This window comes from Brachyistius frenatus, unplaced genomic scaffold (genome assembly GCF_029030835.1).
Source record: "Brachyistius frenatus isolate BFR_SWC_R1_liver_20210118 unplaced genomic scaffold, ASM2903083v1 Contig_4, whole genome shotgun sequence".
In the NCBI taxonomy this organism is placed as follows: Eukaryota; Metazoa; Chordata; class Actinopteri; family Embiotocidae; genus Brachyistius; species Brachyistius frenatus.
Window position 1 is genome coordinate 8,275,610 of NW_027210603.1, and position 23,520 is coordinate 8,299,129.

Below are 23,520 nucleotides of genomic sequence, written 5' to 3' on the forward strand. Positions count from 1 at the left end.
CTACAGGGAAACAACATTTGCTGGGTTTCTTATGTATAAATAATATTTTTGGCCTTTTACCATGGTCTCAACTATACTGTACTCCAAAATGCAAAATAATATCAGTGCCTTACTTTTTACTTGTTTGATGCAACTGAAGATCACAGTAAAAATACAGATGCTAAAGAAAACATAGAAAACCTGTTTGAGAAAGTAAAGCTCATTAGGATACAGAAACGATAAGCGTTCTACATGCCATTATGTTTACTCCCATACAGTATAAGTAAACAAAATATTTTAGGAGGTGTAGGAAAAACATCGTAACATCTGTCGAGCCTTATCTTCAAATTGAAATGTATTTTTTTTAGGCTTCTCTTTGAAATGCTACAATTCTCAGCCTTCTTATTGTTTGTTTGTAGTACAGTAATGGAGGCATCCTATAAATGATATGACAAGTATAAATGTCTGGATCAGTGTGTATGGATAAGTGTACAGAGATGATGTGTTCACCATTGTGAGACTTTATGGTGTCTGATGTTGTGGTTGCTCAGACTCCTGCATTAACCCTGTTTGCCTCACATACTCCCTGAACTTGAATTCATCAAACATTCTTTGGTCTGAATCTTTAAAGGGGTCATCCAAGCAGTTCTGTTACCACTTCATAATGTGATTCACTTCATTGCCACCAACGCTTTCCTGCGTCAGACTAAAAGTGACACAAAGGTACAGGAGTTTTGACAGTGGAGACATTTCTTGGGCTAAAATTTGAAATAGTAACTGTATATATTGCAAATAGGAAAGGTGATTCTTTCCGTACCGCATATGTGCACTCAGGCGTGCACTCACATCTGTACATTCAAATGCAATATTCTCCCTCTGGATGATGTGTCTGCAGATGTTTTATCAAAACATGCTGCCGTTGGTTCTCACACACTCTTTCTATAGGGAAAGCACTTACGAGCCTGAAGAACAAGACACTAAATATACAGTATATACAGCAGGCTACCGAGGTTGTACTGAAGAACCCTCAGGAAACCATATTACAGGTCAAAAGTGGCCATGCAGTCATGGGTGGACTACATTTCTAAACATACAGCTCGGCCTCAGCAGGATTCAATTGTTGCAGTGACTTTTTTGTTTGTTTGTTCTACATCTGCTGACTAACTGATTACTTAACTGCATAGGTAATCAATTTTATTGCTGGTTAGCTATAGTTTAGCTAAATGTTCACTTTACTGAAACTATTGTCGCCAAAAGTATTGTCTTCCTTCAAACAATTGTCATGCTTTAGATTGCAGTTTTTTTTAAAGAAATAACTGTGCCAGAAACAGTCTAATTGTTTATTACACTGTAACATCATTAAATATACTTGTAGAATAACCTAAAACCCTATTTATTTAGGAATTCATTTAATCAATTCTGCTAATTAAAAAAAAAAAATCTAATATTGATCTAAATGTAAGAGACAAAACCTGAGCAGTCCTACAAATCTTATTTAATTAAAATCAAATTATTATACTGTTCACTATTGCAGTGAGGGGGAGTCCAACAGTCACTTTGATACAAATACAAACATACAGAAACCCCCATTTGGTTTGTAAATGGAATTATTGAGGCTAATACTTATTATGAAAATAGAATTTTAACAATTTTATCCAACCTGAAAAATGTGCCGTGGTACGTGACCCTTAAAGTTCAAGAGGTGCAACACCTCTGGCGTTGGGCATTAAGCTATTACTTGGTGAAATGTTGTATTGTGATTACTTGTTTCAATACCAAGTACTGCAAGGTGTTGCAATTTACTAATACCAGTAACACTTTGTTACTTCAACATTTTAACAGGGGTTAGATTAATAGTTAATATCTGTTTTGCTCTGTTTGGTAAAGGGGGTTGATGTGGATGTTCACTTTTACCAAAAGATGAGAAATGTGATTCCTGGGAACAATAAATAGGAATCCTGGTAATTTCAAAGTTGTCATATTCACACATTGTGTGTTCTTATTTTAGTTTTATGTAGAATGGTAGGGTGTAATCACACGGTCTGGAGAAAGCTAGAGTAATACTGTTTATTAGCACATTTATTTGTATCATTAACTCAGTCGTACACATAGTAACTTCTATCTCTGGGCGTGTTGCTACGGTGTTTGTATGCACACATTACTAAATTGTGTTGCTTATCTGGCTTTTCCAAGTTGTTGTTCTGGAACACGGTCAGCTCAAGCGTGATGTCATTCCCAGCAGCATAAATCTCTCTACAAGCACCTTTGACTGACCTGCACTGAGTAAAAGTAATGTAACACATTACTGTTGTGTAATTGGTAGAGTAATGTAACTATTTATTCAGTGATTGATTTTGCTATTAATTTATTCATTGAGATTGGGTTGCTTATTTTATAAACATATACGTGCATCAGGCTTATAAATGAGCACAAGTCATGAACACAATCATTTAAATCATCTCCCAACAGTCTCCACACAGCAGATTTGAAATGCAGGAAATTAAACTTCTCCCCCTGGCAAACCAAGCACAGCGCACAATTACTATTCAAGCACTAGTAGCAGAGTCAGCTTATCTACTAGCTTGAACCACTTAAATAATTGATGTAACCAAACCACAGTATCTCATATTCACAATGTCTTTATGACTTACAGGTTATGCAGACAGAATACAGCAAGGGGCTTTTAAAATCAGCAATAGGATGCACTTGTTTCTGTTGGCTTCCTGTACCGTAGATATTTGGTTATCTGTTACACAACTGTTTCCTTTGTGTAGCGGACATGTGAGATGAATGTGTTTGGTGCTGGCAGGACTAAAAAGACACTACAGGCAGGTGCAGTCACAGGGTTTATCATGGACAGCTATGTGTGACTGTTTTCCAGGTTTGAAATCCCTTCTAGTCAGATGTCGGTCGGAACGAATTCTGTTATTTTTGCCAAAGTTTAGGTCTACTGTGCCAAAAGCAACAAAAAGCAGCTACGGCATGTTGTTGTGCTGTTAGTCAGCTCTGATGATGATTCCTCATAATGCGCGCAGGCAATGACGAGCTGTTCACTATAAAACATAAATGATAACATTCTGTCCTGCCTAATTAAGGCTGTGCTTTTTGTGTCTCAGCACTGGAGCTGAAAAATAATGGTGGGCAGCAAGTGCAGAAAAGGCTGTCTGCCAGTCCTGGAAGGGCTGGCAATAGGTTTAACTAGAACCATGACTCTTTATAAGACGTGGCTGTACAGTAATTTGTCTTGGGACTCTTGTAAGGAGCAAGTTTAAGCCTGTGATGTAGCCGCTGCAAGTGATTGGCCACAGGAGGGCTCCCAGCGTGGCTGTGAGAGACCGATGGCACAGGAAGACAGAAGGAAGTGGGAAGGAAGTGAATTGGAGAGCAGTGATCTTTTTCTCAAGATCACTCTGCTGCTGAAATAGCCACTGCAGTGTTTTCACATTCAGAGAAGAATGCAGCAATGCGAGACAGATGCAGAGCCTTGTTTTGAATGAATGACAACACATACTGTGGAGCATGATCGTTCTTAGAAGGTGATTGGATGACGAGGGTCCGTGGCCTTGAATGAGACCTCAAAGAGCCTCCGTTCCTTGTGGTGTCTGGCAAACAAATGAGAGATGTAGTGGATTCTTGAAAGATTTGCTCTGTGGGGGGCTAACGCTGACAGCGACAAGCAGTGCAGTACACTGAACTGGGATTAGCTGAGGGCTAAGGAGAGATGGCTGGTAATTATTACAGCACTGCCAGAGCTGCCAGGCGTCTGCTCCTAGCACAGTGTTAAACAAGCGCCCCGGGACATAGCGATTTCTCGATACAAGAAAGACACAAACCATGGGCCCAGTGAGACACACTGTGGAAATAGAGACGGCCACCCATGAATAATGAATTCAATTGTGTATGCGCCCACTTTAAAAAAAAAACTTTGGCACCATCTTTATTCTGATCCTGCTCCACACATGCTGCTGATTGATGCAACTTTCCATGTCTTCACGTGTTTCCTATCTACTGTTGTTACCCTGCTTTTCTCCCCTTGTTATATGTAGCTCTCTGGTCCACGCTCCTCTGCTGGCCCTCCAAAGGTTGAAACCGCAAGCCTGATACGCTGCACTACAACTTTAATTAGTGCAGTAAAAAAAAACAGAGACAGTGCATGCAAACTTTTATGTCAACATTTCCAAGAAGCCATTTCCCCTTAAAGTCAAATCTAAAGACATAGTTCTTGTAAGGTGCAGTAATGAGGCAGTGATGATGTTGCAGAGTGTTGTTTTCTCCTCCCTAGTGAGTTTCTGAGAAGTGTTTCCATGAATACACTGAACTGCCACTGAATTAATGCAGTTTGTACTATATTTTGGTAAATAATATACATATAAAGTATTTGTATTTGGTTTCCATGCTGGGCTCCATTTAACCAATTATATAGCAGATTTCAAGTATTAGTGTTGTTATCATGTTGACACCACTAACAGAGGCATTAAGATGTATTGCATAACACTAATATTCTACTACAAGTCCACTGTCCTCTCAGTAACTCCAGCTCTAATGGATTGTCTTGGCCATTGGTTCAGCCCTATATACATAAATGTTCAATCAAAGGTGGACAGCTTTGATGTTAATGGGATTAGATTTGCTTGTTGCTGTACCTTCACAACATAATAGCTGTAAGTACAAAATTGCATGTGTAAATAAAGTGTGTTTTAATTATATGGTCATCACCACTTGTCTGCCTTAATGACTTGGTTTCCACACACCTACTCACGCTTCACACCTGGCCGTTCTTGACATGTTGTGTCCACACCTGACTTTAAAGGGATTTGTTTTACACCAACGGCGATGTTATGCCTGTAAGATCCATGTGCTATTCCACCGACAAAATTTAAGAGCTATATATCTTGTATATTAAGAACTATAATCAGATTTGTTTCTGGTATACCTGATAAGTGAGTGATGTTTCCCATTAAATCAAGTCAAGTCATGTCGGATGAGATTTTTATAAGTACGCACAGGATTTGTTTTAAAAGGCTATTCAGATCACTGTGCTGACTTTGCAGCTATGTCTGATCTCTGAGATCAAGGGTGAGTATCGTCCACCTCTTAACTCTGTGATTTGATATCATCATGAATATATATGGATGTGATACGTTTTCTAGTCTCTTTATAGCAGATAAATCCAGTGGAGATCTGACTTGATAGAAGTGTTGATGTTCTCACAAGCTTTCACTTTCATTTATAAGGCAGCCCACTTTCACATCACAATGTCCCTTATGTAAAGTGACGCAATGCAAATTAACTTATGAATGTAATGTTACTTATGAAAGTAACATACTTATTTTAACCCAAACCATGATCTTTTCCCAAACCAAACTACATGGCTTTTGGTGCCTCGGCAACTTACATACAGTATGTGTATGTCTGAGATGCCTGAGATGCTTTGTTGAACAGTCATGCGATGTGGGACTTAGGGAGCTCATAATGTTGAGCTGTTAATGTGAAACTAATACGCTTAGTAAAATGTTCTGTGAACTATTTTCTACTTTGTCGCTAGGCCCATCTGTGTTGACCTTATCTTCTCTTTTAGCTGAAGGCTAGGTGCAATCACAGTCTCTTGGGCAATCTCAGTAGATCAGCAGGGATGAAAGAAAATGAATGTCAAGGATGTTTATTTCCTAATAGCTGGAGAGGCTCTCGTTGTGGGGCTGAGGCTCCGACCAATCTCCAGCAGCATACCGAGAAAGGGAGAGACTGAAAAAGTAAGAGATGATATTTTAGATGGTTAAGCTGATCCTTTTTAAAAAAAAAAAAAAAAAAAAAAAAGGATTACTAGTTTGTCCAAAACACTCAACAATGCACTGTGCTAAGGGGAATCAACATTGGTATGTACTGCGAGGTATTAATAATTGTAAAAAACATTCAACTCAAAGTTTGAAGTGAGCAATACCATTTCCTGAGTACCTTTGCTGCGCACTCGATAAGAACCTTGAATTTGTGATTGCAGTGTTATGAATTGTTAAAGCAAACAGACCATTGTAGCAATTCTCAAATTGTTCAGCAAGCCCATTTGTGGGGAGGAGGGAGTTCAGAGATATAGCTAAGGGGTCATCCACTGGTTTGTGAACTGCCGTTTTGAAGCCTGGAGTCTGTCATTTCGGCCATCACGTTCTTGTTTCTTTGGAGCCAGAAGTGAACATTTTTTGAAGAGCTGTGGAGGAGCAAGCAGTGGATCTGACTAAATCTAACTGGGAAACAGAGGAAACCTGACTGCACCACAGACTTGTCAATCAAACAGACATGGTCCTAAACATACTGCTTTTTATGGCCCTATATCTAATTAATCATAGTATTATTACCAGATGTACCACCAGAGAACTAATAAGAAGGAGTGACTTTTTGAAAAAAAAAAAAAAGAAAAAAAGATTGACTTTGTATTTCATGAGAGAAGTTGGATGGCAGTCTATGGAGTCTATTTAAAGCCAAGCCCCTTGCGACGCTCGTGGTATTGCACTTTAAGGCAGTCCTTTATTGGCTTCACTTTTCAGAATCAGAGGGTAACGGGGGTCACACTGAACTTAAACCTGCGCTTGACAAATATAAATGCAACATTAACTCAAATAACTTTTGTTTTTACCATAGACGTAAAAGGAAAGCAAATACTAGGGACCGGCTCCAAAAATCCTCTTGCTGCAATAGACTCCCATTCAAAAAGTGTCAACTTCTGTCATTAAGTTCCAAGTCAATTCACACAAGTCATTATGGTGTCATTAGCTACACTCTCCCTTTTTGATCAGTGTTCTGGTGGTCCTTTTTAAAATATTTCCATAATTAAATAGATATAAGCCCTCAAAGAGAGATATGTTATGGCCTGTGCCTAGTTTGATTGACAGGCCTGGGGTGCACACACGTTGCCAATGTAGTGTCCTCGGGTTTTCAGTCAGATTGACCCCTCGCTCCTCCCCAGCTCAGCCAAGTATGGTCACTTGCGGTCCCAAGTTCAGAAACCCATGACATTACTGTGTGTTGCCATATTTACTACCAAATCTCTGACTCTATAGCGCCATTATTCTCTCCAGATAGCTGCTTTTTTTGTCTGTAGGCTGCTTGGCACTGGTCTGTGTGTTTTAAGCATTTTACTGCAAACAGCTTCTTGCTGCTGGTAAAGTCTGATGAGAGCAGTGATAGTAAACCAAAATAGTAAAGGGACCGCTTTCACATTACAGGTAGATAATGTGATCCAACATAGATACAATACAAAGCTCAGTTCATATCAGCAGTCAAAACTAAAATCAAGAAAATAGGATTTTTCTCTTAGGTTTGGCGGAAAAGCCCTATATATTTCTGAGCCTGAAGATTCGGTCACTTGCCAAACATGCTATGTCCAAAACTATTTGGTTTATTTTTCAAAATATATGTTTTATGTTTCTTCGGTGAACATTTGTCTGTGTAAAATATAGTTTGTACATAACCGCTGAGGCTTAGCACTGCTTGGGTTCACGTCAGTAAATCTGTAATAGCCTACAGTCAGCACAAGTGTGATCTATGGGATCTGATCTTTACTGTTCATCCTCATTTATTTGCTGCTGAGCATGAGGGAGAGTAATGGGGGAAAGGGGTGAGAGAAGGACAGAGACAGAGTGAAAACCTAAACAGCAAATGAAATCGTTCTAAAAACATGGATACCCTTCTCCATCTCTGAGGGATTTTATGGTGGGATTAGTGCAAACGGCTGCTCCCTCACATATGTATAGGCTTACCATACCAAACAGGTAGCAGTTATTTCCCCAAGGCATAACCCAACATTATGCTATAGTGGCAGGTGAAATAATCCCCTTTACCGCTGGTTTAAAAAGTCTTGACACAGTGCACATTTAGCACTGTATTTAGCCTAATCCTAAACTTTGCCAAGCGCTACAAGAGTTTCTCATTGATTTTTCACTTCCTTGCCTGGCTGGAGGAAGCGCTTCGCTCATCTAATAAACCTCCAACCTTTTATCATTACCCATCTTCTGTCCTGTTAATCCTCACTGCACCTGCAGAAATTCCTTGGTGTGTCCCAAGCTGGCCCTGCTGGCAGATCCAGGTCACACGCTGGAACATAAAGCATCACAAGCCATTCACTGGTTTTCCCGCAGGTCGGATAACAGTCAGCGCACTGGGTGATAATGTCTGAATGTTGCTGATTGTGGTCAATCCAAATGGGCCCATTATGCAGCCTCCATTACATGATATGGCCAGCATCCGGCTACTTTGGCCTGATATGCTTCACAAGTTCTTCATCCATTACACTAATTCACACTTTTTTGTTGGGAGAGGCTGACCATCTTTGAGGAATTATCTTATCTGATTTTGGATTTGTTGTGTGGATGTTAATTCTCACTCTCTTTTCCTCAAATCTATTTAACTTCTCTGCAGTGCTACAACTCTCATGTGGGCCGTCATAACTACTTGCTGAATACAAATATTTTCTTGAATAATATATCTTTTCTCTGATATGTTTTCTAACACCTGCTCTGTCTGTCAGACCTACTCCGAATTGCTTTCATTTAAATCCCAGTCCCTGCAGAATTTTGCTTTCGTCTTCGCAGCACACTGAGCCAAAACATTTAACGCTGTTAAACATGTACAGTGTATTGAGAGATAGTCAGGCAGGAAAGATCAGCCCCTTACACTGATTGCATTACACTGACTCGTGACTCACATGAGAAAAGGAAGTTGAGAGAGCACAGTTTTCTCTCTGCAATTTGAGACGTCCGTGCTGAGCCTTGTTCATTTAGATTGGATTATGAGTCGGTTCTCGGAGCTGCAGTGAACAGATTGCCCTTACCCATTACACTATACTTCTCATACTGCCTGTCCTCATTTACATGTGGACATCCATCACCCAGAGTGTTGATGCAGATGGTTGTTGTGCAGGAAATAAATATTTTGTACCCGATATTCATGAGGCGGAATTTTTGCTGTGCAGTCGTTTTTTTTAAACTTTATGTACAGACTATTCACGCTAGTCCAGGAGTCAGCAAGGCTGCAGTGTTGCGCTGTTGGTCCCTGAGTTGTTTTACTTCACAAGTAAGTAGTGTAATGCCTTATTCAAGGACACATCACTGGTAGTTATGGAGAGAGGCACAACTGTTTTCCCACCAGATGTCTTTAATCTGTCCAGGGATTTAAATCAGGAGAGCATTTAATAACACGTGCTTGGTGTTAATCTACTCACGTTTAGTTGGTTAATATAAGTGCACAATAGATTCATTGTTTTTCAGTAAAGATTACTTTACCTGAATGGTATTATGACAATATGTCAAAGACATAATAGAAATTTGAACCGTCAGAGATTAGCCATGCTGTCTATATTAAGGGAGCTATTCTTTTAACACCTAGTATAAGCCACTGCAGGCAATGTTGTAAATCAATTAGCAATTCTCTGTTATGGCATTATTGAATTGAAATGTCTAATTTATTAGGTATTCAGGTTACTAAATCAACCCAGTTTCTTAATTGTGTCCACAGACGATTTACTGTACAGGATGTTGATATTTTGGTATAAAAATAGACATACTACATGTATCTCCCAGTGTAGTGGGCAGTCTAGAGCAACCACACAGAAAGAAGAAAAAAAGCATTCTTAATTAAAATATTTATTGTGGCAGTGTGTTGGCCACCTTACAGCAAATAGCCTGTTTTTAATGTTTTACTGTTTTTTATGAAGAAGAAAGTGATTGGGCTGATGTTGTTTGATCATCATGATGTTTAAAATTTTAAGGGTCACGTGCTGGATTCTCGTTAGTATAATTGTCGGGGTATTAGCCTGAATATTGAGCCACCATCACACACATACACGTATACACACACACATATATATATATACTATATAACATAAAAATAAACTGAGCAGATGGATTGACATAGCAAGTGCACAGATTTCTAAACTGTGGGCATGGATTCAACTTCCTGACCTCGTAATCTGTCACCTGTAGCTGTAGCATATTGCACATCGTAATAATTTATTATTAAATATTTTATGTCCGTTTTTAGGGTAAATTTGCATGTTTGTCGAAGCGTGTGGTTGGTTTGCAGAGTAAACAGGATCGATTCTAGGTTTCTTACACACACAAACATATGCCTATACACAGACAACAAGACATAGAGTCTTAATTGAAGTGGACCCTGACACTTTTATTGTTCCACGATCTGAAAACAGCTAATTTTCTTCATGCTTAGGGATCAGTGCTCCTGACTGTGCTTTGCAGGGAGAGGAATACAAAGAAGAAAAAAACATCACCCTTCTTCTCCCATGAAACACAGAATAACAACTGAATATAAAACCTGTAATTCTCAGTGAAAAAGAAATCGCAGGCATGTCGCAAATTTCCCTCTGCTGTTAGAGCGAGGAACAGAGAGGCTGCACCGCAATTAGGTGTTCAAGTGTTGATGCAGGGCTCGTAAAGTACTTTAATTCCGCTGTGAGTCCTGTGGTGCTCTGCCTGTAATTGCTGGCTCCCTCTCTTGATTGGAAATGCTTCACTTGTTGCTGCGGTTACCTCGCTGGGCTCGCTGTTCATATTAGCCGCTGGTCCTTATGCTCCCTGACCCTTGTGGTTTGTAACTCTCAGCTCACAGAAAAGTACTGGAACATTCAGTGCAGACCTTCATAAGTTATGAGATGCAAGCATAAAGCTGAGACTGATATCTCTATGGCTTTGTCCTTTAATAATGCAGGATCATGAAAAGCTCTGTTACAGTGAAACAACCTGCCGCACGAATACTGCCTCTGGTGGCTCTTTAGCTCTCGCACTTTTGAAAAGCTTTCTCAGCATTATTGAAGTAATTCCTTATGACTGAGGGAGGGCCACATTTTTGCCAAGTCATCAGCCAGTGGACCATTATGGCACAGTGTGAGACCAAATTGAAGAAATAATCAGCCAGTAGTTGGGATACCCTGATAGATTGATGGAAACAATATCTCTTTCCTTTTTTATTTCTCTCACCACAGGTCAGGAGTGGCCATGCCATTTGGCTGTTTAACAATCGGGGAAAAGAAGGATTACAACAATCCTTCAGACGTGACCGATAAATATGACCTGGGTCAGATTGTTAAATCGTGAGTATTTAAACATCTGTTTAGTGCTATATCTATTGAATATATACTTGAATGATGCTTTATTTAGTTTTAGTTTTTTAATGCCATTGAATGCTCCTTTTCAGGGAGGAGTTCTGTGAGATATTCAGGGCCAAGGACAAGACTACAGTGAAAATGTTCACATGTAAAAAGTTCCTGAAAAAGGACGGGAGGAAAGTCCGGAAGGCTGCCAAAAATGAGATCCTCATCTTAAAGATGTGAGTTGTTCATTGTGGTTAATGATTAGTTTTCGCAATGAGACTGTCAAAAAAAAGGTTGATTTTCTTTTCCCTGTTTCATCTTTTTAAACACTAATTTCACAGACAACATCAGTTGGCAAAAAGAAAACCCAGCTCAGTGCTCGCTCTGATAAAAATAAAAAGTCAAGCGAATCTCATTTTGCTGAGTGATCACACACAGCCACTGTTTTTTTTCACAGCTTCTCTCTGATTATCTAACTTTCCAGTAAAACTTACATTTGCATAACCTGGGCCTTATTAAACAATTTGTCACTGACAGCAAGCAAAGCAGTGGAGTGAGATGAAGATGAAGGTGTGATTTCTTTAAAAGAAGCCTTTCAAAACATCGACTCATATTCCTCTGAAAATTACGCTTCAGACACCTCAATAACAGGGATGTGCCCCGCTCTGCTTTTCGTGCTCTAATCTTCAATTGGGGTTTGAGGGAAAAAACAAATATGATGATGGTGTCAAAGGCTGTGAATAACTGCTGGCAAAACAGTTAATGTAGTTTTAAATATAAAATCCATGAGTATAGGCATTAGAAAAGCAAAGAGTATTAGTCTAGTTTTTTTTTAAAATTATTATTATTATTGTTATTACCAGAAATGAACTAAAAAAAAAAATCCCATTGGTCACTTGTACTGACATTATGGTTCCTTCATAGTCCGTTTCAGTTTTTGATACCTTTGTTATTGTCACTGATTTGAACACCATTCTACAAAAAAAAAAAAAAAAAATACATTTCATATGTGGTTTGTTTTTATGTGTGTTAAGTTGAGGGCTGTTTTCACATTCATTTGATAAAAAAAGGAAACACCTTGTGCTCAGCTTTAATTTCAGTCTAAGAGTTAACAGGTTTTACAGTACACACAAAGAGCCAAATGAATGCGTAATAATATTGTACTGGTCAACTGACTTATTATTTCTATCTGCAAAACATGTCACCCAATTCACAGCATTCTATACTAACGCTATGCATCATATGCTTATACACCAAAGTAAGAAACCACCTGGTACAATGCCTTAGCAATAAGCACTGGGATTATGAAGTGTGGGCACCTCCTTTCACCGGTGTTTCGTCAAGTTAGACCCACGACGCTTAAGGAAGGCTCAACTACTCCATCCGATACTCACACCCATGACCTCTGCTCTACCTGTTTTACATCTAAACTACTATGACTTGTGCTTACACACTTTGGCAACGTTATCTTTGCTTAAAGCCACAACGTCATACCTGACCACCAATACCAACTCTTCTCCACCAAATCCAGAGTCTACCCTGCTACAGTAACATCACAGTTTGTGTGGAAACCCACCCCGGTTCTGTATCCTACTAAGTCGCAGATGTGTCAATACTGAGGATGGACTTTTGAGAGGAGTAGGACACATTATGCCCAGCAATGAAACTTCTGAAATGAAGACTTTGCGTGTCTATAGATGCTGGAGCAGAGAAGGAGTTGAAATCATTTTTAAGATTTCTTAACAGGGTAATTCAACGTTGTTGTACAGAAACCACATCAGACACCATCCTTTTTTTAAATGTCAAAAAATTTCTGGAGGGCATCTTCAATGGTGTGTAGACATTTTTCAAATGTATTATCATGATAATACTTAGTGCACCAGTCCTATGAAAGGATAGCAAACGGAGTGTTTATCAGAAGTGTACGCCAATGCATGCAGTTCACATTCATGGGTGAGTTTACAGAAATGACTCCACCACTGCATCTTGATGTTGTCACAACAGCTGCCTGCGGTGAATAACCCCTGACTGATTGTAAAGAAACACAATAGTATTGTCCACATATAACTAGTGCAGGAAGCCAAGCTACACTTTGTACAGAATCTCTCCCCATTTGTAACCTGAAGGAGTACGTTCACTGTCACTACGTTACTATTTATTTCACAGTTTGAATTTAAAATGCAAAATTATTTATAACACACGTCCTTGTAAAAATATCCCTTATGGAACAAAAATGGTCAAACCTGTCAAACACATAACACCGGCTCCTGATCCTATGAGACATGTGAATTATAGTAATGAAACACCATACCTGTTAGGGGTGACTCACTTTACTCCTTTTTGACAATGTTTTTCAGTACAAGTTAAAAGAAATATTCATTCAGGCAACAGAACTATTTTGTCTACTTCCTTGTCAATTGACAGGTAATAACTACACTATGCAGCCCGAAGTTTCCCAACTGGCGCTGTGGTTGTTGAAGTAATGGTCAGCTGCTCAGCACCATGCTGCTGCATGGTTGTCTTTATGCCCAAATGGTTACATCAGATCACATGAATCTGCCTTTCTATGGATGAGAAGTTACACATGTAGATCTCTTTTTGAGAATATCTTTTGCAATTGCACATTGTTTATTTCCATGTTGCTACGTGGAGCAGCTCAGCTTCCATGTCCACTGCAGCGTGGTTTTTCTATTATTAATTCAACTGAATAAACATTTTAAATGTCATTTATGACTCATAACATCATCATTTCCGTCTTCTTGTTTCTGACACTTCTCAGGGTGAAACATGCCAATATTCTCCAACTGGTGGACGTCTTTGAGACCAAAAAAGAGTACTTCCTCTTCCTGGAACTGTGAGTCCAGATGCTGCAGGGGAAAAGCCCTCTGTTATTCTTTCCAGTAGCTTGGGCCTCAACTGTATCTGTTGATTATACACTCGTGGGTAATGAGCCGTTGTAGCCTAAGGGCCTGTAGATATGAGACGAGCTCTGAGCTCCTCTCAGTTGGTATTCAGATATGATTGTTTGCCAGCTGCTCCATTCTCATCAGCATGTATTCTTAGGGAATTTGATACATTTCCATAGGAATGCTAATTGTAGGATACTTGTCTCCTCCTTTGAGGACACTTGATTTGTAGGTTTAGGTATTCTGGCAAGAAGAGAAATCCCCAAAAGAAACATCCAAGAGGAAGTATAGCTCATCGTTTCCCTGATGTGATCTTGTCTAAGGACACCAATGACAACATTTTAATTTACATAAATGGTGTTTATCATTTGGGCAAATTACTATCAGATATTTCTGTATTGCCTAATTGTTTGAATGAATGAAGAATGACAGAAACAATCTCAGTAAGATTTAAACCAATAACATTATAGTTTGTCTACCACTGACTGGTGCCTCATTATGATCTATTTTAAGCATCCCAAACAACAAAGACAAGATAGATAAGCTCTATAAAAAAGGAAAAAAGGATGTCTGAAAACTTTTCAATGCTGAGATGAAACCACATTTGTAACTTTCAACAACAACATGTGACACGGGCCTTCCTGTTTCCACAGTGCAACAGGCAGAGAGGTGTTTGACTGGATTCTGGATCAAGGCTACTACTCAGAGCGAGACACCAGCAACGTGGTGCGCCAAGTGTTGGAGGCTGTCGCCTACCTCCACTCCCTCCATATTGTTCACAGAAACCTCAAGGTAACATGCTATGGTAGCGCAGGTCCTTGAAAATATTGTAGGTGGAAATAATCAAGATAACAACACACATGGTGTTATCACACAGGTACACCCAAGCAATGAAACAGAGTACTGTGTAAAGAATATCTTTTTATTTTTATTTTCAGGGGATCTTGTATGATCATTCATTTGTTAAGAATAATGTGATCACCATGAAATAAAGGTTAAAATCTCATAAACTTATCAATACAATTCAGTCCAGTTCTTATAAATGGCCTTATAACTTTTCACCTGCTAACACACTTCTTTGCTGTTATCAGCTGCTCCAAATATAAACTTCAACTTTGAAAAAAAAAAAAAAAAAGGAAGAGAAGAGAAGAACCCACTTTAATTGAGCCAGGCTTCCTGCTTACCAAGTGTGTCATCCTGCAACAGCTGCCTGCAGTCTGCTGTTGCTACCTTACAGATCTGTTCCACGACCAAAATGATTCCTTTTCAACGTGTTTTATCTTTTTAATGTCTTGTTTAAGACTTTCAAATTGTATTCTTAACCCAGCAGATAATATCAGCCATGGAGTGCACACTATTTTCACGCTATGTGGTGAAGTTATTTTTCCCCAAAGCTATGGCTAAATATGTTTCACATTCACATAGTTTTCATCATTTGGAGGTGCTACTTGCTGACAATACAAATATGTTTAATAATGACAGCATCCATAAACATAATATTTAATCAGTAGAGTTAGCAAATCCGTCGAGCTATTTTGTCAATGTCAATGTATGATCCACAGTAAAATCTCATACGGTCATCCTAAAGACCATCTCTGCTCACTTCAAGTATATTGAGAGCTGCCTACTTCACATATGGAAACTGTAGGTGTTACGAAAGTATTGAACAGCCAAGCTAGCGGCATTGCTCCAGGCCAGTCTGTCAGTCGGTAAACTTCTTTGGTCCGGAGTAAGACATCTGAGATATCAACCTGATGAAATACCATGAAATCTTACACAAAAACTTTCCTCATAACTCTGATGATCTTCTGACTCTCTATGTCATCATCAGTTCAAAATTTGCATTTACAAATACAGTACCTTTTAAAAACTAACCTTAAACAAATAATATTCCCAGGTAAGATGCTAAAAGACGGTGATCATGTTAAATCTACTCAGCATCACCATTGCACCATTAGCATTGTTGTTATGAGCATACCAACATTAGCTTGTAGCTCAAAACAGTGTCTCACTCATCTCTCTCAAGCCTTTATCAGAGCTGGAGACTTTTTACTGAGCAGATTCAAGAACAGATTCTATTTACATATTTACTTTGAAAAGGTGGTTAGTGTATGATGACGCTCAAAAGCTGTTATCACTTTTAAATTCTAATCTAATCACATGCGGCTTAAATGCAATTAAGTTTGTTTTGAACTGTCACACAGGCCAACTAAACTTTTTTGTTTAAAGTCTTCTAATTATTTTTGTTTTGGAAATTATCTCACCAGTGAAACTTAAACTCGTGCATGAATGGTTTCAATAAACACAAATATTACATCAGATGTTGTCATCTTCCATAGCTGGAGAACTTGGTTTACTACAACCGCCTGAAGCACTCTAAAATAGTCATCAGTGACTTCCATCTTGCCAAGCTGGAGAACGGACTGATCAAAGACCCCTGTGGTACACCAGAGTACCTGGGTGAGAACATTCATTTGACCAAATAAGACGGTGTCACATGACAGCTTACTGTAGCTTCCAAACGGGCACAGGCTTTGATGAAAGTTTCTGTTGTCTTGTTCAGCCCCAGAGGTGGTTGGCAGGCAGCGGTATGGCCGGCCGGTGGACTGCTGGGCAACAGGTGTCATCATGTACATACTGTAAGTTGTGAGCATGATACATAATGAGAGCTTGATATTAAAGTCACTTGGTGTCATGGTAAAAGTTTGTTGATAATGTGGTTGACATTGTCTGTTATGATCTATGATATTAGCGGCTTGTTTGACTATGGTATGTAAATCATTTTTGACTCTTAATGTTGTTTTTTTCTTACCTAAGGCTGTCAGGCAACCCTCCTTTCTACGATGAAACCGATGACGATGATTATGAAAACCATGACAAGAACCTGTTTCGAAAGATCCTGGCAGGCGATTATGAGTTTGACTCTCCGTACTGGGATGACATCTCTGATTCAGGTACTTAGATGATAAAGTTAACATTGTGAAGGAACACACTGACAGCTCTCTGGGTAAACATTTCAAATTTGGAGAATTTGCCAATTTCTTACCTCTGGAGTGTTCAAACACATGCCATATGTAGGCTCCCATCCACTAGGAAAATAAACCCCTTTTTTCTTCTGTGTGATCTTTCCCTGACAGCGAAGAGTCTGGTTTCTCGTTTGATGGAGGTGGATCAAGACCAGAGACTGACAGCCCAGGAGGCTATAAACCATGAATGGTAGGCAGGAGAGCTCGGATATGGGCTTTTGTGTAGACCATTTAAATCAGAGCAGGGTATTCAGACTGTATTCATATAATCTGAAAAGATGCTTAAAAGCAGAATGTTTCCCTTGATGGAATCACAGTAAAAACTTTTGTTCATTTTACAGGTTAAACACTGTTCTTGATCAGAGCTTAGCACTTATAAGACTTTTATCAGCTGCAGTGTGGCTCTTTGAGCAGCAATGTCTAAATTATAAGAAAATAATATTGGATTGGCCCAAACTTTGATAAAGAATCATATTCCCAGAGACTATACCCTAGATTCAGTGATCCGATTAGTTTTACTTTGATGTCATCAGCAGGTTGACAGTATCTGATCATTGTTGAAATGTCCTCACAACTGTGGATGGAAAGACATAAAATTTAGCATTTAGTGCTCATTAACAAATGTTAGCATGCTTACAGCCCTTTAAGAATTATATTTTTGACCACTTGTCACATTTCAAGTTGATTTGGTAAATATATGATCAAATACTTGTTTCTTTATACCAGTTACTGAGTCATTTGAAGTTGTTACTTTTTCATACAGAGACACTTCAGTCTGAATTATTGCATGTTGCAATGGTGTGACTGAAGTTAAAACACATGCATTAGTCACTTTTACATTTCGACTGCTGTCGCTACTCACAAGTATTTGAGAGCCAGCTGTATATGTATATATTAATTGGCAGTCAGTGTCAAAAATAAGAAGAAAAATGCCGAAGCAAAAATAAAATAAAATAAAAATAAAAAGTGCAATAATCCCTAAAGGTTATCTGTCCTTGCGGAAGTTTACCAGTCAGTTGAATGAACAACAAATTGAGTAATTCTGTGGGCAGCAGTTGTGGCATCCGAAGATAGGGGAAGCATAAAGGTCTGTTATGTTTTTCTCATTTTGTACAACAGGATCTCTGGTGGTGCAGCTTCAGATAAGAATATCAAGGAAAATGTGTGTGCACAAATAGAGAAGAATTTTGCCAGAGCTAAGTGGAAGGTAAGCATGTTTGTTCTCTCTTTCCGGAAGCTCTTCTTCACAAACAGTAGCTGTGCAATCCGTGAACAATAAAGTATAGTAGCAAAGTATAGTGCAACTGTGAGTTGAGACATTGACTTCAGCACGTTGGAGTTCAGTTTCGTCTTTCTTCTCAAACAGAAAGCTGTGCGTGTCACCACCATCATGAAGAGACTCAGAGCACCTGAGAGCAGCGATTCGAAGGCCAGTGTTCCCGCAGCCGGCGCCCCAGCGGACCCTGCAGCTCCCCAGGCTGCTGCCGACCACCCCACGCCTTCATCTGCCGCAGCTCCCGAGGGTGCCCCCGCTGCAGTCACTGAGCTCCCCACTGGAGCAGAGATAAGCCAACCGGCGCCGGGGGCTGGAGCCGGGGTGGCAGCCGAAGAGCCGCAGCAGCCGAGCCCGGCGCCGCAGGGGCCAGAGCCCACATCGCGTTGCAACGGGGAAGCTTCGTCCGCTCTTCACACAGCTGCCGAGGCTGGGGATGAGCAGGGTTAAACCCCCACCCCCCGGCCTACCCCTCCCTGTGCAACCTCTGCACTCCCCCACCAACTCCTGCACACTGTACATTAGCTGCTAGCATGGTGACACTGACTCTCCTTCTCTCTTACTTGCAGCATTAGTATCATCTCATGGAGGCTGTGTGCTACCTTTCCTGAGTGCTGTGTTGCATTGGCTTTTGTTTCACATGCGGTTTTCTTTTTTTTTCACTAACCCTCTAGTGTACGTCAAATCACATAAACCACATCTATATCCTCACACTTGAGTTTTCAGGGCAAAATGAATTCGCTGCCAAGCTGTGGCCTACAGCTAAAGTCTTTTTTTCTGATTCTTCTCAAAGTGATCAGAGAGTATAGGGAGACATAATTGTGCTGAAACCAGGTTTGATTCCATTTTAATGAGCCAACTTGGGGAACTTCTCTCTGCCAGTCTCATAATTACAGTATTTGTTCTTAGAATCAGTTGAAAAGTTTTGCTCCTGAAATTTGGACCGTAAAGTGCTGGCCCTCATACATGGAGAAGATTATGTATAGGCCTAATCCTTTCACATTACTATCTGTTATTGTCAACACTTACCAGTTCTTGTGCGTTAAACAATGCTGAAATTGATGACTGGGAGTTTTTTTTTTAAGCCCGGTACTTTATTTTAAAACGAGGCAGCTTCACACATGAGCACACGCACACTATGTTCCTTTGCTAAGTTCCTGTTCGGGAAAGAACCTCATAGCTGTACGTGTAAAGATTCTGTACATAGAGACCTTTGTAGAAGTAGCCAAAACAGCATGTATTCTCACTTTTTGCTGTTCATTTTACATTCACACCCACTTCTTGGTGGATAAAGATACGCTACTGCTAACCTCGTCCTATCGTAGTCCACAGCACCCTCGCCTCTTGCCGCAAGCCGTGTCTAGGCTAATGTTCTTTTCATAAGCATACTATACATTATGCTGTCTATTACTACTGTTCATTTAGTGCCACTGCTTTTAATGTAAGTTATATGAAGAAAAAAAAAACCCACACAAAAACAGTTTTCATTACATAGCAGTTCTATGCATCCAAATTAATTTGTAGCTTTTCTTTTTTAGACAAATCACAGCTCACATCATGACATCATTTACATGTTGTTGTTGTTGTTGTTGTTGTTTTTTAGTTTCGCTAGAACTCTTATCAAATTTGATTTGATCAGGACGTTTGTGTTCAAATACTGACTCAGATGCCACTCATGTCTTAATATTTGGTTGAAACAAAATGTGCATTGACTAATATATGCGGGCTTTCAAGGGAGGACATACACCACTTTGACTTTATGGTAACTTGAGTTGTCATCACCAAATCAGCTTTGTTCACCTGTATTGTACTGAAATGTGTATGAAGCATATGCGTGACTTTTTTTTAATGTCATTTATTTATTATTTATATTTTTTTAATATATGTTTTGCAGAATTTTTCATCTCTTTCAGTTATTTGTTTATTTAATTGATTTTCAGCTGATACTTGATGAACTGTAAGAACAATCTATCCTTTCTTGTCACTGGTCCCCTCGAGCATTAATAATGAGCTGCAGAAGGAGATCTCTGTAATCACTCTAGAGGAAATTGAGCAATATTCGACTGGCTGCAGAAACTGTGATTCCTGGTGTCCTTTCGATACAGTCCACGTACCTGTAAGTAGAAGTCTGTAGTCCTTGCCAGCTGTCAGGCCCATCAGGGCTGCTGACACACACAGCCATTTACATATGGCTGCTGTCAAATAAATGTTTTCCTGTTATAACACGCTTGAAACATGTGGGTTTTGCTCCTTGGCCACATGAGGACAGCAGCCACACTGTCAGTACGACTATTAAATGACTTAATTAAACTGTAATATGTCATGGCTTGTGCACAGCCACTTTGTCTGACTTTACCCAAACTGTTGTCAAGAGTATTTACTGTGCACACCTGTGAATTCATATGAAAATGTGCATTTCAAGTCAAATGAGGAGAAAACAGATCACCTTTATTACATAATTTCAAGTTTGACTTTGTTATTAAAGATTCCTTTATTTATACATATATCTCTTTTTAATTCATGCAAAGCTAGATTGGTAGACACACCAATCATTCAGATTATATTGCCATATTTTTTCTTACATTGCCTAAAATAGATATTTCGATTTTAACTAGAGGCTCAATCAGAAGGATATAAGAGATTTATTTTAACGTGAATGGATTATTTCATGTAGTCTGTTCTCTTTGTTTAGATGGCAAATAGATACTGTTTAAATAATGTTATACACTTTGAAGCAATGCTTTTTCCAATACATTTCTCACTGTATTTAGTATTCCATGTCTGTTAATTTTGCCACGCACTTACAGGTGTATTTGTAGATGTGATGTTTGCCAGGACCCGTGGTCACCTGCAGGTCCTGTCCTGCATTTGTGAGATCTGTACCGTACTCCTTGACTGAGTTAATGACTTAGATGGTAATAAAGTTGAGTTCATCTGTTTACTCACGTGTGATCTGTTCTCGTTTCTCTTCCAAGTCGACAGTCAGCGAACAGAGGGTGCATGGCATCTCTCAAACCAGTGAGGATTATTTTGAGAAAATGTGGGAAACAGCCTGCGTCATTACACTCTGCTTTCCCCCTAACCCGGAGGAGAGCATCTGTGTTACACGCGCTCAATTAGCACAAGTTTAGCACCCATCCTTGTGGGGTGTGAACTTGTGTTTGGAAAGAAATCACAGCAGTGCCATTTGGTGACACTTTCCAGGATACTAGAACTGCATCACAGTGAAATAGTAATGCAGAGATTTCACTTTCCGGTCCCTCTGGGATTTAAGCAGTCTTCTTCTCAGGAGCCTTTCTCTTTTACATGCCCATTGTGCAATCATAAGCAGCCAGCAGGGCTCAGGGGGATCCTAACTCTGTGTCTGTGCCACTGGATGACTTCATTAACATTGGTAGGATGAGAGAAGTGTCAGCTTTCTGTTCCTTTTAATCAGCAGCATAGAGATGAAAGACCATTGATCAGAGTTTGTCTGTGCCGAGAGGAAAATATCATTTTACAAGGTATATGAAAATATTTCATCCTGTGGGCAAAACTTACATATTAATTAAAGTAGTAGCTAAAACCATAATTGCACTTTTATGGAGTTAATCTGTGCAATTAACGTGAAAATGCTAAAATAACTGGAAGATGAATTACAAAGCTCTAAGATTTTCACAGCTCTGCTTGTACCAGGTGTTTTCTTTTGCTTTGTTATGTTTCCATCTTTCACTCTATCAGGGATCAGTTTCATACTGATAACATTATTCCAAGCAACAAATTCTAAGAGTGATCAATGGATGTTATCGTCACCCTAAGGGCTAAAGAAGCAATTGATCACAACAACTAATCCACTGTGCATTTCAGTTTACTGCTGACTGCAAATGAGGTCCTGCAGAAAACGCACCCACATATAAAATGTTTCATTCATAATTACTTGTAATCAGTATGCAGAGCAGACCTTCAAACATATTGGAAAATATAGAAGATATCAAAAAAAAATTCTAAGGCAGTGAAAAGTCAAAAGACAAGTGAGGGATATGGAGCTTTGGCAGGATAGAAAGAGCACTCAATAATATGATTTAGGATGCTAAAAAAACAAATTAATTGAGTATGATATGTGGTCATTATTTTTTTTACAAACAAATTACCTGTACCAAGGAAAATAAATATTTAAGTATTTGATAGCTGATATAATAATCTATATAAATCATATTCTTTATATGGGTTTAAATTTTGTAGTGTACAGCCACAAAGTAATTTTACTTACTGTATTTCTTTAGCTACACGTGACATGGTGATTACCACGACTGCTAACAAGCAGGATGAAAGCGAAACAGGATTTGAAATAATGTTTTGTGAGGAAGGAAATGTACTTGTATTTGGTACAATTGTCTCCAGGAAAAAAAAAAAAATGTGTGCTACTCTGGTGGGTTGAAGCTGTATTCACTTCTGCGTATCGCTCAGGACACACTAAAGAGGAGATCAGAGTTCCTCATAAAAATGTACTTTTGGATATTCAGAGCCTGTGAATCCTCCAGATATGGTCAAATAAAATATAGGATATCTCATTGTGAGGCATTCCCAACAAATTTAAACTTACGAATGGAAAAAAAATAACAATAAATATAAGCAAACAGATTGCACGATGAATACAAATTTATGAGAGAAGTCAGTAGTCCAGCCTGCTCAGACAAGACCTAAAATACTGTAGACATTCCTGCTGTGCCCATAGACTGTGCACTATTCCAAAAAGAGAGCTAAGACTGCCCTCTGGTGAGCAGGGTTTTAACCATAACTTAACTGGACTTACCAGAATCGATGGAGCAGACTCAAATGTCTGCAAAAAATATATACGTCTGTTCCCTCATACCACATAATGGGAATTTAAAAGTTGTTTTTTTCCCTCAGCATACACATGGTGAAACACAAAGAAGCACAAAATAACTGTTCCCATACCGAGGCTTTAGCTGAAATGAGACATTGTATGCAAAGACCAGTTACTTACTTTTCAGTCAAACACACATTCAGCAGGGCCAATCCACTTACAGAAAACTGAGAATGATACAAAGTGTCGACCATTTAGTTTAACTAGAGCTTCTGAAACACTCTGCGTAAAGCCGACCTTTACGAACTGTGTCTTACATGTGATTGGCTAGCTCGTTCCAACCTACCATTTATGAACATATAAGATAGATACTAAATCTTTAATGGAAGAGCCTTTTAAACAATGAGTATGAATGTAAACATCACTACAAAGAAGAT

General features: G+C 39.2%; 1 protein-coding gene across 1 annotated transcript in view; it reads left to right on the top strand.

The window, feature by feature from the left end:
- The window catches only part of LOC138630057 (caM kinase-like vesicle-associated protein), a 42,512-nt gene extending 21,295 nt beyond the window's left edge, over nucleotides 1-21,217 (top strand). The window contains exons 2-11 of the mRNA XM_069714168.1: nucleotides 10,964-11,071; nucleotides 11,176-11,307; nucleotides 13,851-13,925; nucleotides 14,631-14,769; nucleotides 16,317-16,437; nucleotides 16,541-16,616; nucleotides 16,795-16,931; nucleotides 17,115-17,193; nucleotides 18,123-18,210; nucleotides 18,370-21,217. Of these exons, the coding sequence (XP_069570269.1) occupies nucleotides 10,977-11,071; nucleotides 11,176-11,307; nucleotides 13,851-13,925; nucleotides 14,631-14,769; nucleotides 16,317-16,437; nucleotides 16,541-16,616; nucleotides 16,795-16,931; nucleotides 17,115-17,193; nucleotides 18,123-18,210; nucleotides 18,370-18,726 (1,299 nt within the window). The 5' untranslated portion in view covers nucleotides 10,964-10,976 and the 3' untranslated portion in view covers nucleotides 18,727-21,217. The remainder of the gene's footprint in view (nucleotides 1-10,963; nucleotides 11,072-11,175; nucleotides 11,308-13,850; nucleotides 13,926-14,630; nucleotides 14,770-16,316; nucleotides 16,438-16,540; nucleotides 16,617-16,794; nucleotides 16,932-17,114; nucleotides 17,194-18,122; nucleotides 18,211-18,369) is intronic.
- Nucleotides 21,218-23,520: the final 2,303 nt, after the last annotated feature.